Source organism: Mya arenaria, chromosome 16, assembly GCF_026914265.1.
Source record: "Mya arenaria isolate MELC-2E11 chromosome 16, ASM2691426v1".
NCBI classification, from domain to species: Eukaryota; Metazoa; Mollusca; class Bivalvia; order Myida; family Myidae; genus Mya; species Mya arenaria.
In genome coordinates this window covers 4,775,062-4,787,590 of record NC_069137.1, presented here as the reverse complement: position 1 = coordinate 4,787,590, position 12,529 = coordinate 4,775,062, and the positions used below count along the sequence as shown (strand labels likewise).

The 12,529-nt window shown below is 33.0% G+C and overlaps 1 protein-coding gene across 6 annotated transcripts in view; it reads right to left on the bottom strand.

Annotated features, from left to right (window-relative positions):
- The window catches only part of LOC128221069 (uncharacterized), a 63,511-nt gene that overhangs the window by 49,038 nt on the left and 1,944 nt on the right, over positions 1 to 12,529 (bottom strand). For 4 of the 6 annotated variants that reach the window (XM_052929508.1, XM_052929511.1, XM_052929509.1 and 1 more), the window contains exon 2: positions 11,999 to 12,205. Coding sequence is in view for 3 of the 6 variants with exons in the window: in XM_052929511.1 (XP_052785471.1) it covers positions 11,999 to 12,184 (186 nt within the window). In the remaining 3 variants the exon portion in view is untranslated. Of the gene's footprint in view, positions 1 to 11,998; positions 12,219 to 12,529 lie in introns of all 6 variants that reach the window. The other 2 variants (XM_052929513.1, XM_052929510.1) reach the window with 1 other exon arrangement.

The following is a 12,529-nucleotide window of genomic DNA, read 5'->3' as shown; positions in this document are numbered from 1 at the left end:
CTGTAATCGTGTTAGCTCACTTTTAATCTTGAAGACAAGATATCGCTCATTTTGGGCAAACAAAACGATACAAGAAACACATACGTGCCTTCTGCAGTTTGGATTTTTTTGGAGGTAAATATACTAATTCTAACAACTTGTAAGAAATAATTTATTTCAGTTGCAACAGAGCTGAAATAAGAATGAGTTTTTTGTTTGTAAATTCTGTTTTATACATATTAACGAGTTACGTATAGTTTACTACATAATATTATATGTTTTTTAATCGACCGATAAACTGTTTTAAATACGTTTTATGTGTGACTGTCTATTAATGAATATCCCCTTAATGTTTTACAAACATAATTTGTGTGCATAAATGATGATAATGATGGATCGATAAAAAGTAGAATAATGCGTGTGCGTGTGTGCGTGTGCGTGCGTGCGTGTGCGAGTGCGTGAGCGTGTGATTTGCGCGTGCGTTCATATTTCTAATAAATGATTGGTCTGTGTTACATTGATAAATGTGTAAATGCATTTGTCCAGATGGCTTTATTGGGATGAATGAGTGAGTGAGTGAGTGAGTGAGTGAGTGAGTGAGTGAGTGAGTGAGTGAGTGAGTGAGTGAGTGAGTGAGTGAGTGAGTGAGTGAGTGAGTGAGTGAGTGAGTGAGTGAGTGAGTGAGTGAGTGAGTGAGTGAGTGAGTGAGTGAGTGAGTGAGTGATCGAGTGATCGAGTGATCGTGTGAGTGAGTGACTGAGTGACTGAGTGACTGAGTGACTGAATGAATGAATGAATGAATGAATGAATGAATGAATGAATGAATGAATGAATGAATGAATGAATGAACGCATGAATGAACGAATGAACGAATGAATGAACGATGAATGAACGAACGAACGAACGAACGAATGAATGAATGAAGGCACGAACGAGCGAACAGACGAACGGACGAACGAACGAACGAATGAACAAACAAACAAACAACAATCAAACAATCAAACAAATAATAATAATAATAATAATAATAATAATAATAATAATAATAATAATAATAATAATAATAATATACAATTAATTACTTATAAGCTGGACCCAAATATCTTTATTGATTGAGGCGATATAATAGATAATACTGACTTTGCGGTCAACATGAACTGTATATTTAAAAAAAAAATAAGTTAATAGCTGTTTATCTACTTGATTACGCATGTCATAATATCACGTCACGACAACAGTATGACTGTGCCATTATGTATACAGTCGGATTATATTTTAGATCTTCGCTTGTTAATATCATCCGTGCAACATCGATGTTATGTAACTAAGTTAGTTTAGAATTAAACTGATATTAAACGTATTGTCAACCAGGTACGACTGCTGTATATTGATCTGAAAAATACCTTAAATCACAGTACAAATTAATCAATCTTTATACATGAATATTGATTTAAAAAAGGAGAAAATTAAATAGTCTATTTTCATTTTATCACCTTATTTAAATGTGTTTTCGTACATAATTGTTTTTGTGTTTGTTTAGCAAAAACCGGTCTTTAATGTTAAAACACAAAATGTTAAGTCGGAAACACTTAATAAAGAAAAGCACATGGACAGAAATAGCGAATGAATCTATTTCGGGTTGTAAAATTACACCTCGGAGTGAATAACAACTCAAGTGATGTAGGATTTTTTTTTTAATTATCAACTGCTACTTACTACTACTACTACTACTACTACTACTACTACTACTACTACTACTACTACTACTACTACTACTACTACTACTACTACTACTACTACTACTACTACTAATAATAATAATAATAATAATAATGATATTAACAATTATTATATTACTACTACTTATAAGAATAATAATCCAACTGACTGTTATGAAATGCATATCAATTCCCTGACCGAACTCTGAATAATAAAAATGCGTAAAACCTCAAAGCTGCAATGTACGTGATGTTAGCGGCCTATCGGTATTTCGGCCAAGCTGCATGAAGCAAGCGGCCTGGCGACCAGGCAGCCTAGCGGCTTAAATTGCTTCCTAATTATTTTATTTGCGTTTTCTTCTAAAACATTGATAAAACATTGATAAAACATTGATAAATCTAATGTTCCTTTTCACAAATCAATATCCTTTAGCGAATACCAGCATCTTCCCTAGCTGGACTGGTTGATTGAATATTTTTATACTCGCTTCAGAGTGTTGAGGTTTTTAGAAAAAAAAATATTGTTAAAGGGGAAAGCTCATATAAAAATGATTTCTGTTTATCTATGAATAAATATGCTTTGATTTATCATTGTTTTTTTTCCCAAAACGGATGTTCAATTTCATTGAATAGAGAACAAATCTATGCTGATAGGACCCTAATTCGCGCAATTTCGCGCCGCACGGCCGCTCGTCTGCTAACTTCACGAACTTATAGCTAGCTGCCTATTCTTGCATCAAGGGATGTATTGCAACAATCAGATTTGCTGGGCGTTCATAATCAGTACGAAACAAAACAATTATCTATTATGCGCATCCTTTTGAAAATTTGATTTTATAGAAGTCCATTGCATGTACATCATGTAGCCCAGTATTTTCAGGTCACTTATATTTCCAAATAGCAGATAGTTTCTCCTTGTCATGTATATTTAACACTCAGACTCATTCGGTTTGTATTTACATCTAATCCTCCGAGGTCGGTTCAAGTGGCCTTGTGAATTTATATGAGATATATTTGGGTGCCATTTATAAAACTTATTCAGTCAAATCCACACATATGTCATTTCAAAGTGAAGAATATTACTGGTCATAAGATTTTCATGAATACAAGCCAATGTGCCTGGTCAGCTTTTTTTCTAGGTGCATAATTTTGACAATTTTGGTCTAAGACTGGACTCGGAAATAAAGGGCCAAATTCAGATTAACCAATCTCGCCCACACACAATGAGTTAATCCTCTGTAATAACGGCTCAGAAATGAGTAACACGTAAGTGTTTTGTGTGTGGGACATTTGTAAGTGCACGACTAGACCACCCATAATGTACATGACAAGCAGTAAAGATGAAATATTTGATAAATTTGGAACGACTATGGGGCATGATCGTTCCCTGACAATATTCGATAGACCGGGACAGTCCATTGGAGTACATGTACTTAAAAAACGTGACTTCTGTGAAGACATCAATTTTCAGAAGGATGCACCATTCACATATTTATTTTGTTTTATGATCTTGACCGCCTTAAAAAACTTGATGGTTGTAATTCATCGATGACTGCAATAAAAAACAGCATTATGTACGTGAAAATAGCGGCTTAGTGGTGTGAAGTAAGCGGCCTAGCGACGTTATAATCGGATCGTCTAATGATGACAGAAACAATAATAATAATAATAATAATAATAATAATAATAATAATAATAATTATTATTACTTTTATTAATATTATTACTATTGTTTCTGTCATCATTATACGATCTTAGTTTTCCTACATTTCTTGATTTGCTTGTTATTTTTCTTAAGAAGTAGATGAATTCGCCTTTTATATCCATTTGCTTTTTTATAAAGTGCATTCAACTTCCATCTTTAATTTATTTTCAAACGCTAAGCCCACTTCATGCAGACTAAATTACATTACGATTATATACGAATATGTTCAAATCACGTGATACAATTGAAAACGGTTATATTTTAAAAACAACAGGAAACAGAAAACATGCATTTTAACGAATTTTAGAACTGATATTTACAATCCAAAATGTTTATTTTTTATTAGCGAACTGTTTTAAAAGGTAAGTTTCCTTTTAAGAATAATAATTTTAATTGTCATTTGTTTGTCGCAATTACTGACAAAAGGTACTCAAATCACATATGTTTACATCGTATACTATAAACACCACCATGATAGTGAAGCAGATAATCCGATATGATCATTAAAACATAATGTATTTGTACCGTATTGGTCACTTGATGAAGTGGAGTGTAAGCGAGGCATGTGTATATGAACAGGCCCAAATTTCTTGAGACTTCTTAAGCTTAACAGGCTTAAGTAGCTTATTTTATTTAGCTTAAATACTGACTTAAATTGATTTTTTATAAATGAACAATGGTGTATTGTGATAATCATAGAGATAATTTCTATTTAAAGTATAAAATTTCTGAAAGAAGTTAATATAATGCAATAAATTGAAAACAAACAATAATGAGATTAGCTTAATCCTGTTATAAGGGACTTAACATTTTTGGAGAAATCGGGGCCAGATCACTTGAGTGTCACTTCCCTTTTTCCAATCAATTGGTTACTTGAGTTTCTCTTACAGGAATGTGGTTGGAGTGTGAGTGAGAGTAGATGAATCTTGAATTCGGGCAAAGAAGATTTGTAAAGTAAGACAAAGTATATTGAAAACCTTGTACCACACTGGGCCAGTCCGGACAGCAAAAACTTAATATGAACAAACTGTGTTGAGCACCATTACATAATGGTTAAGATCTTATTTCAAGGGTCTGTGCCTTGCTGTTTCAGAGGAAAAAAGTGTTGTTTTTTACTTCAGACGTTATAAACGAAGGCCAAGGCATGCTTTGAACAGGGACAGCTTGGGCATGGTCACTTATGACAACAAAGCTAATATTTTATCATGTTGTTCAATTGGCATTGAAAAAAAAACATTGAGGCTCCTCGGAAGAGTAAACATCGCGTCCCGCACTCAACCACCAATACTTGGGCCTGACATTTTGGGACAGGCCCTGATCCTAGTTAAGACCCCACACACACGTACAACAGCATGCCAATAAGAATAAATTAGTGTTCGGTTTACAGCCATAGTCAGGAGCGTAGCTCTTCATCTATTCGTCAATGTGTTTGCCTCCACTTCTAAAAATTGTTTACCATGGTGCAATCAGGTGCATTCTGGTAGTTCGTATGTTCTTAATAAGGCTGTAGGCAGCTAGGCCTGCATACTTTTATAACCGTATTCATGAAATCGCATCGGCAATTCGACATAACATTTTTAACTTTTGGCGAATTAATGCGCGCACGGTCGTATCAACCCCAGCGCGGTTAGAACTGCGGTGGTCACCGGCCTAATTTACATTTACATTCGCATCGAAAATACCTCGAGGGCAAAAGCTACTGCTTATTAATAAGCTTGCTATAAATAACGCTGTATTGAGTTCTCAATCTATGTTATGCGGTTAATATAGTTCGAATAAACTGCATTTTACGTAATATAACGCGATTGAAATTGTAAAATAAGCAATTATTTAATTATCTGCGAGTTACAGAACGTAATATAAAAAGCAGAATCCTATATACCTGTGTTTCGATTTTGCTTCGGCCGATGAATGATAATATCTGCATGTACAGTGTCGTTTAGAATAGAATGTGGGTCATCGTTTTCGGACAGGGATACTCCCTCTGCGAAGTTGTCAAAACCCGGAAAAATATGAATCATATCATGATGCAATTAAATGCTAATTATGCGTTAAATATAAATTCATAATGTTTTAAATGAATCATTCATTTTATCCTACAAGCATTTTGTTTGTGGGGGGGGGGATTTAGTTATTTCATGAGTATATTTTCTATGTTTTAAATGTCTTGACAATTTTTATTGAGATTCTTATTTTATCCTTGTGTTTATAAAATGTGTGTCGCATTAAACCATAATCTTGTGTAAGCACTTACTAACAACCTTTTAACCCTAAATAAATGCATATTATACATTTTTACCACTCAAATTAAATGGCGTAAAACGTTAAAAGGCTATCGACCTGCTACAATTTGTATCATAGTCATGTAATGCCAAACGGAAAGTATGTGAATATTTCTCAGTTTGTCTCAGTAATATCAGTCCAATATTTTGAGCATGATCAATATTTTTTTTTTAAAAGAACTGATATAAATGTGTTCATATAAATATGTTCATTTTTTCCACCACAAATATACGTAGAGCGCATAATTAAGATACAAGTATGTACATCAAACATATATATATATAAATAGTATGTGGGTTATTCGAACCATAGGTATTTGGCGTTGTAGAAAGAAGGCTTTAACATAAACCTAATTAAAATGTCCAATGCATTTTGTTGGGATTCATTTAGTTGAGCTAACATACCCTGGTAGTAAATTAAGTCTGGTTTCAAGAGTAGAGCAGATTCTACTAAAATTTCCTTCATGCCTTATCCGTGGCAGTGCATTGTTCATGGAACCAAAGCTTCAGATAAGGGTTTAATATGATTTTGAGAATTACTCCCTACCTTATATGTAACGTAGTCCACATTTCAAGTGACTTATACTGCATGATCTCATTAAGAATCAATTTTAAACTCTAAATGTGTTGGCGAAGGAAATTATGAGCAAGCATATACTATCTTTAAAAAAATATGGTGTTTTTTCGAGAACGTTTAGTTTAATTGAAAAAAATACCTTGTAGAATACATTTGCTGAGTGCAATGAGTGCAGTTGTACTTGTGGAAAGTTGCGTATTGATATAAGAATGCAAATGCAGGTATTAAGTTGATCATTTAATTGACTTACACAGCAGAGTATGTGTATAGCTATAATACGGGGACACAAATCGTTATTCATCTTTTTACTTGAATTATTTGGACTTTTAAAAAGGTACTAAATGGCTAAATAGTTAAGTACACGAGTCCTGCTTATTTAATACGACATATGGAAATTTCTTTGCTAGTAGATTTTGCACAATGATGAGCTTGAAATACCAGAACTGAAAGTCTCTGACGTTTTGCCGAACGAGTGTTAAAAGGACCATAGTGAAAAAGTATGTTTACCATTACTTTGATTACTCTTTTAAAACTGGTTAAAGATATTATTTTAGCAAATGATGGTTTGATCAGTTTCGCAAAAATTTAAAACAAGTCTAAGAATTTGAGGACTGCTGTAGCATATATTGCAAGGTCGTACACTGAGGAGCTGGCCGAAAGGATAAGTATTGAAAATGTATCTGTTTACAAACTTTGACATTGGCTCTCCGATATGGGTGCCAGGTTTGTGCTTCGACATTTGAAAGTGACGACAATGCTAAAAAGGGCAATTATTATAAAATTTTTTTATAAAAATGAGTCATTTACCAGGCGGTTGAGCGGCATTGTTGTTTCGCACGAAACCCTGCTTCGAATCCTGGTCCGGAGTGGAACTATATCCAATCAAGGAAATATGGTCTTCTGATTACTTAATATTGCCACCGTTTAGGGGCCATTTTGAGTTAAAAGTAAACGGTTTCTAACTTATCTGAATGTGAAAATATATCACTTTATCAGTATGACCATAAGCACATACTTTCGAGTTACTCTCGTGTACAATGCACAAAATACCCTTGACCAACAGTCACACCCAAGCTTTCTTTTTATAGATTTAATCGACATTTCATGATGTTTGAAGTATTTGTCACATTTCAATTTTAACATTAATTAAGTCACTGTGTATTCCAAATAAATTTAAACACAGCTTGCATAAACATATATCGTCATATACTCGACATTAAAGTCATGAGATAACGCGTTGTATTGTCTACATTCAAAAAAATATTTCTAAGACACAACTTTTATGCTAATCTGGAAAATGTACACTCTTACTTACACTAATATAAAGGTGAACACATATCAATGAGTTTTTTACAGCGACTAAAAACTACATGATATGGGTAAAGGTTCTGGCATTAAAAGACAGCACGTTTACGATGTAACCATATAAACACAGTACAGCAAGATTGCTTATGATTGTTGGGATCACATTTCATTTGACCTGTTTTTAACAACAAAACTATTTTATGCAATTGCTCAGTTTAAGTTCCAACGGCAGGACATTCTCAGACGGGACACTAGTGCTGTCTCTTCATCGCTCAGTTCAGGGTTCAAGCGGTTAACTGTTGGATGTTTACAAACATTAAATTTGAGTATACTTAAATTTGGACTTTCTTTGGACATTAAACAGTAGAGAACTATTTTGCGACATTTTATGTGTTACAAATTTAGTAGAAGAATAACTGACAGGGAATCTCATTTAAAGATGCACTCTCACTCCCACATAAGAAGTACCACCATTTACCGAAACTGAGAAAAATAATGGTTGTTATGAAGGATACCGAGTTAGATATGAAAGAAAGACACAGAATTTCCTTATTATGAGACAATAATTGATTACTGTCGGACCCACCAGTCATTCATGTTCAGTGCGCTCTAAGCTACTAAATACATGTTTACAATCCTATTATCAGCAATAAATAGTTTCCATAAATGAATAATAAAGCAAGAATAAAAAGTTTATCACTCAAAAGGTATGTTTGTCATACATATGTATGGGTTTACTTCTCATACGATTGTCACCATAATATGATTCAAAACTATTTACGTACATATATTTTTCAGTAATATACCATTTCGCAGTTCTTTTTACCGTTAATAGAAACACACATACAATTACATTAAAACAGTCAGCCATATACTATTTACTTTAAAACAGTCAGTCAACTAATCATTCACTATAAAGTTAATGCCGCTCAACTGCCTGGTAATAGTATGAACGCATCATTACGCGGTGAACAGTTTTTCGTTTGCTAGACCGTTCTTTTTATAAAGAAATAAACATATATTAACTGAGCCTGTAACATAATAAAAAAGGTACAAAATAATCAAAAAATAAATAACCTAAACCACTTGTTTTTTTTAATGAATTCCGCAAAATTTGTTGACAACGGAAATAAAAAAGACTTTTATTTAATGACTAGTACGATTAGAATACACATTTTGGAATGGTTACCGGCAGCATGCAGTCTTTACGCATTCCATATAGGAAATTGTTACCTTTGATTTATGTTTCTGTAGATACAGACTGGTCAATTAGTAGCGATTAAAGATTTTAGATACAGCTTTTGTATAAAAGGCCACATATTTTGTAGTCAACCTTATAAGTTTTCATGATAAAATGATATGTACAGTGAAAAACATTTAAATCTGTGATGGCACAATACTAAAATATGTCAAATAACTGTAATGAATCACTATAGGTCCATGACTATGATATATGTGCTGTATTTGGCTTGTAATGGTTCACTCTGAGCTTATTAGTTTTATCTGAGAGTTAGCATATGAACTTAGAATTGCCATTCGTTGTTCTCACGTAGTTGCGTCAGGACCGCTACCCTGGATAGTTAGGGTGGTGCAATTGTTCAATAAAGCATTTTAAAATAAAACTATTATGATAAGCACTTTTGGCATTTGTGTCTATAAACTTTTAAATAAAGTAACAAATGCAACGAAAAGTACAGGTCTTTCTTATATTTTGTAAAGTATTGCATTCACATCAACCTTTGGGCGACACAATAACACGGAATTTACGCATATTTCGAAACTAATTTTTTGAGGGAATTTTTAAATCTTTCAAGTTGAACACAATTAAATTTTCTGTTAAAAAAAGTTTTGTTTTTCACATTTATGAACTCTTACCTTAAACATATAACTATGACAAGAAAATTATTAATAAAAATATAAATGTATCCCAAAGGTTGTTTTCAAAATATACACACTTTTTTGAAATTCATGATTTTTCCCTAAAATGGTATTCCTGCTGATTAGTGCTTACTGACTGAACCTTTTTAAAGCGTCCAAAATCGTTTGCAAAATTGTTTTATTATTTAAAAAAATAAATTAATAGAAAAAAACACAATTACTTTTGGGCGACACAACATATATCCTATGGGCGACACGAGTCTCCCAAAGGTTGCATCAAAGTTACCCAAAGGTTGGATTGTTCTAAATATATATATATATATATATATATATATATATATATAAACTTTACTTGGTCAGATTAATCCAATGCATGGGGAAATAATGGCAGTTTAAAAGTTTGCGGCTTACCGATTGATGGAAATGGCTATTTCTGCTTTTTATGAAAACACCACAAGTGCTTATACTCATTCTAAAAGTGTTTAATATATCATTGCCAAACTTTCAGCATGTGTTGCATACAGCCTGAAATTGAACTATAGAAGTTTTGAAGTCTGTTTTTGCAAAAATATTATATGAAAATATAATTATAGTACATTTTTGTTCTGATAATGTTGTGAACAGTTAAATTGCTTTATTGTGCATATATTACAAGTTTACAACATAAATATATATGTATCAATAACAATAACTAATGATTTGTTGAATAATCTATGTGCTTGTTTTTAGCTCACCTGAGCACAAAGTGCTCAAGGTGAGCTATTGTGATCGCCCTGTGTTCGTCATCCGTCGTAGTTGTCCGTCGTCGTCCGTCATCAACAATTTGACTGTTAACACTCTAGAGGTCACAGTTTGGGCACTATCTTAATGAAACTTGGTCAGAATGTTACTCTCAATAAAATATTGGACGAGTTCGATATTAGGTCATCAGGGGTTAAAAACTAGGTCACCCGGTCAAATTAAAGGAAAAGCTTGTTAACACTATAGAATTCACATTTATGACTGTATCTTCAGGAGACTTTGTCAGAATGTTAATATTGATAATCTCTAGGTCAAGTTTGAATCTGGGTCAAGTGTGGTCAAAAACTAGGTCACCTGGTCAAATTGAATAAAAAGCTTGTTAATACTCTAGGCCCCAATTTCTCGAAACTTCTTAAGCTTAACAGGCTTAAGTAGCTTTTAATATTTCAATTACTCAAAATACATACTTGAATGGAATTTGGTAAATGAAAATGGTTTAATTTAACTAACATATAGAAAATTCCTATTTAAAGTATAAAAACTCTTAAAGAAGTAAATATTATCCAAATTATTGAAAACCAAATATAGTTAGTTTAGCTTAATCCGGTTATAAGGGACTTAAGCAGTTTCGAGAAATTGAGGTCTGAGGTCTCATTTAAGACTGTATCTTCCTGAAAGTTGGTCAAAATGATTATATTGATTAGCTCTAGGCCAAGTTCGATCTTAGTCATGTGCGGTCAAAAACTAGGTCATTAGGTCAAATCATAGGAAAAGCTTGTTACCACTCTAGAAGTCACATTTATGACTGTATGTTCATTATACTTTGTCAGAATGTTTATATTGATTAGCTATAGGCAAAGTTCGAATCTGGGTCATGTGCAGTCAAAAACTAGATCACCAGGTCAAGTAATAGGAAAAGCATGTTAACACTCTAGAGGCCACATTTATGACCATATGTTCATGGAACTTGATCATATTATTATTCTTAATGATCTGTATTGGGTTAGATGAGCGATACAGGGCCGTCAGGGCCCTCTTGTTTTTTTAACTGTTAAAGATGTATAATACAGTTTAAAGACTCATACTTTAAATAATTAAATATTTTCATACTTTCTGCATACATCGTTATATTCAATGATGGAATGGTGCTAACAACATCAAATACAGGGAATTTATATTCATTTCAAACTGCTGAGGTGGTCAAACCATTTTTCCAGGTTATTTGCAGAACCTTAAAAATCTAAAATATACACAATGCTGTTAAAATATTAAAATATAAAATATTAAAATAGTTTAGTACAGGTTAATTGTCAGATAACTGTAATAATTAGTTTTAAATAAACTCAATCTGTTTCGTTTACCTTCTTATGTTTAAAGTAGGAATCATTTATTTGTACTGTAAATGCTTGTATGATATTCAGTATTAGGTAAATTAATATACTTGTGTTTGTTATAATGAGTTTTTTCAAACATTAAAATATTAAATTTGCTTTGCATTGCCTTAACCTTACTCGTTATGCACCTTAATAATCTAATTGGTGTAGACAAATTCATAGTATGTCGTATAAAATGAATTTTTGCCTTTGACACTTGTTTACCTAAGAAAAAATGTACTGCATTAGCAGTTTCTGCAGTTGATTACATACCTAGAGCCCGTTTAAGGCAGTGCCTTATTTCATATTATGACCAACCTTAGTTAAATCTTAAGTAATAAAATTTCGTTGATGTGAAATTCCATATAAATAAAGAAGTTTCGCTTTGTTTATTTGTGAACTGTTTTTATAGATATTGATGTTGTAAATATACCACTAACCTCTGCAGTACATTCCAGGGTCACATCTGTCCACAAACTGTTCTCATAAGCGTACAGCAAGCTCTCAGGAACACCTTTGTCTTCTTGCCAAGGCCTCTCTGTAGGAGACTTCCCTTTGTTGGTTCTATCATCAATTTCCTCCGTAGACACGTCAGTTCCGTCAGAATTTTCCTTGTTTGATGCCATCTTAACAAACGTTTGCCAACACTAAAACACAAAACTGCTATACAATTATGAGATCAGTTTTAGCCTTCTAATACTTACATTCCATGTTTGTTCGCCACTCATTGATGTGTGATAAAATCACGAAAAATAATATTGATCAATCTTTATCGCTGTAAGGTTTGTTTACTTAATACGAGTTTGAGTTATTTTGTGACATACTGGTTAGGGACTACTTTTTCGCCCGTACCAATTACCATGGAAAGTTCACGTGCACGTAACGTTTCATGGAACATTTATCTGCACAGAAAGCTGCAAGTACAAGTGAACCTGCAAGTCGTGCTTCATACAACAATTACCTGCACGGGA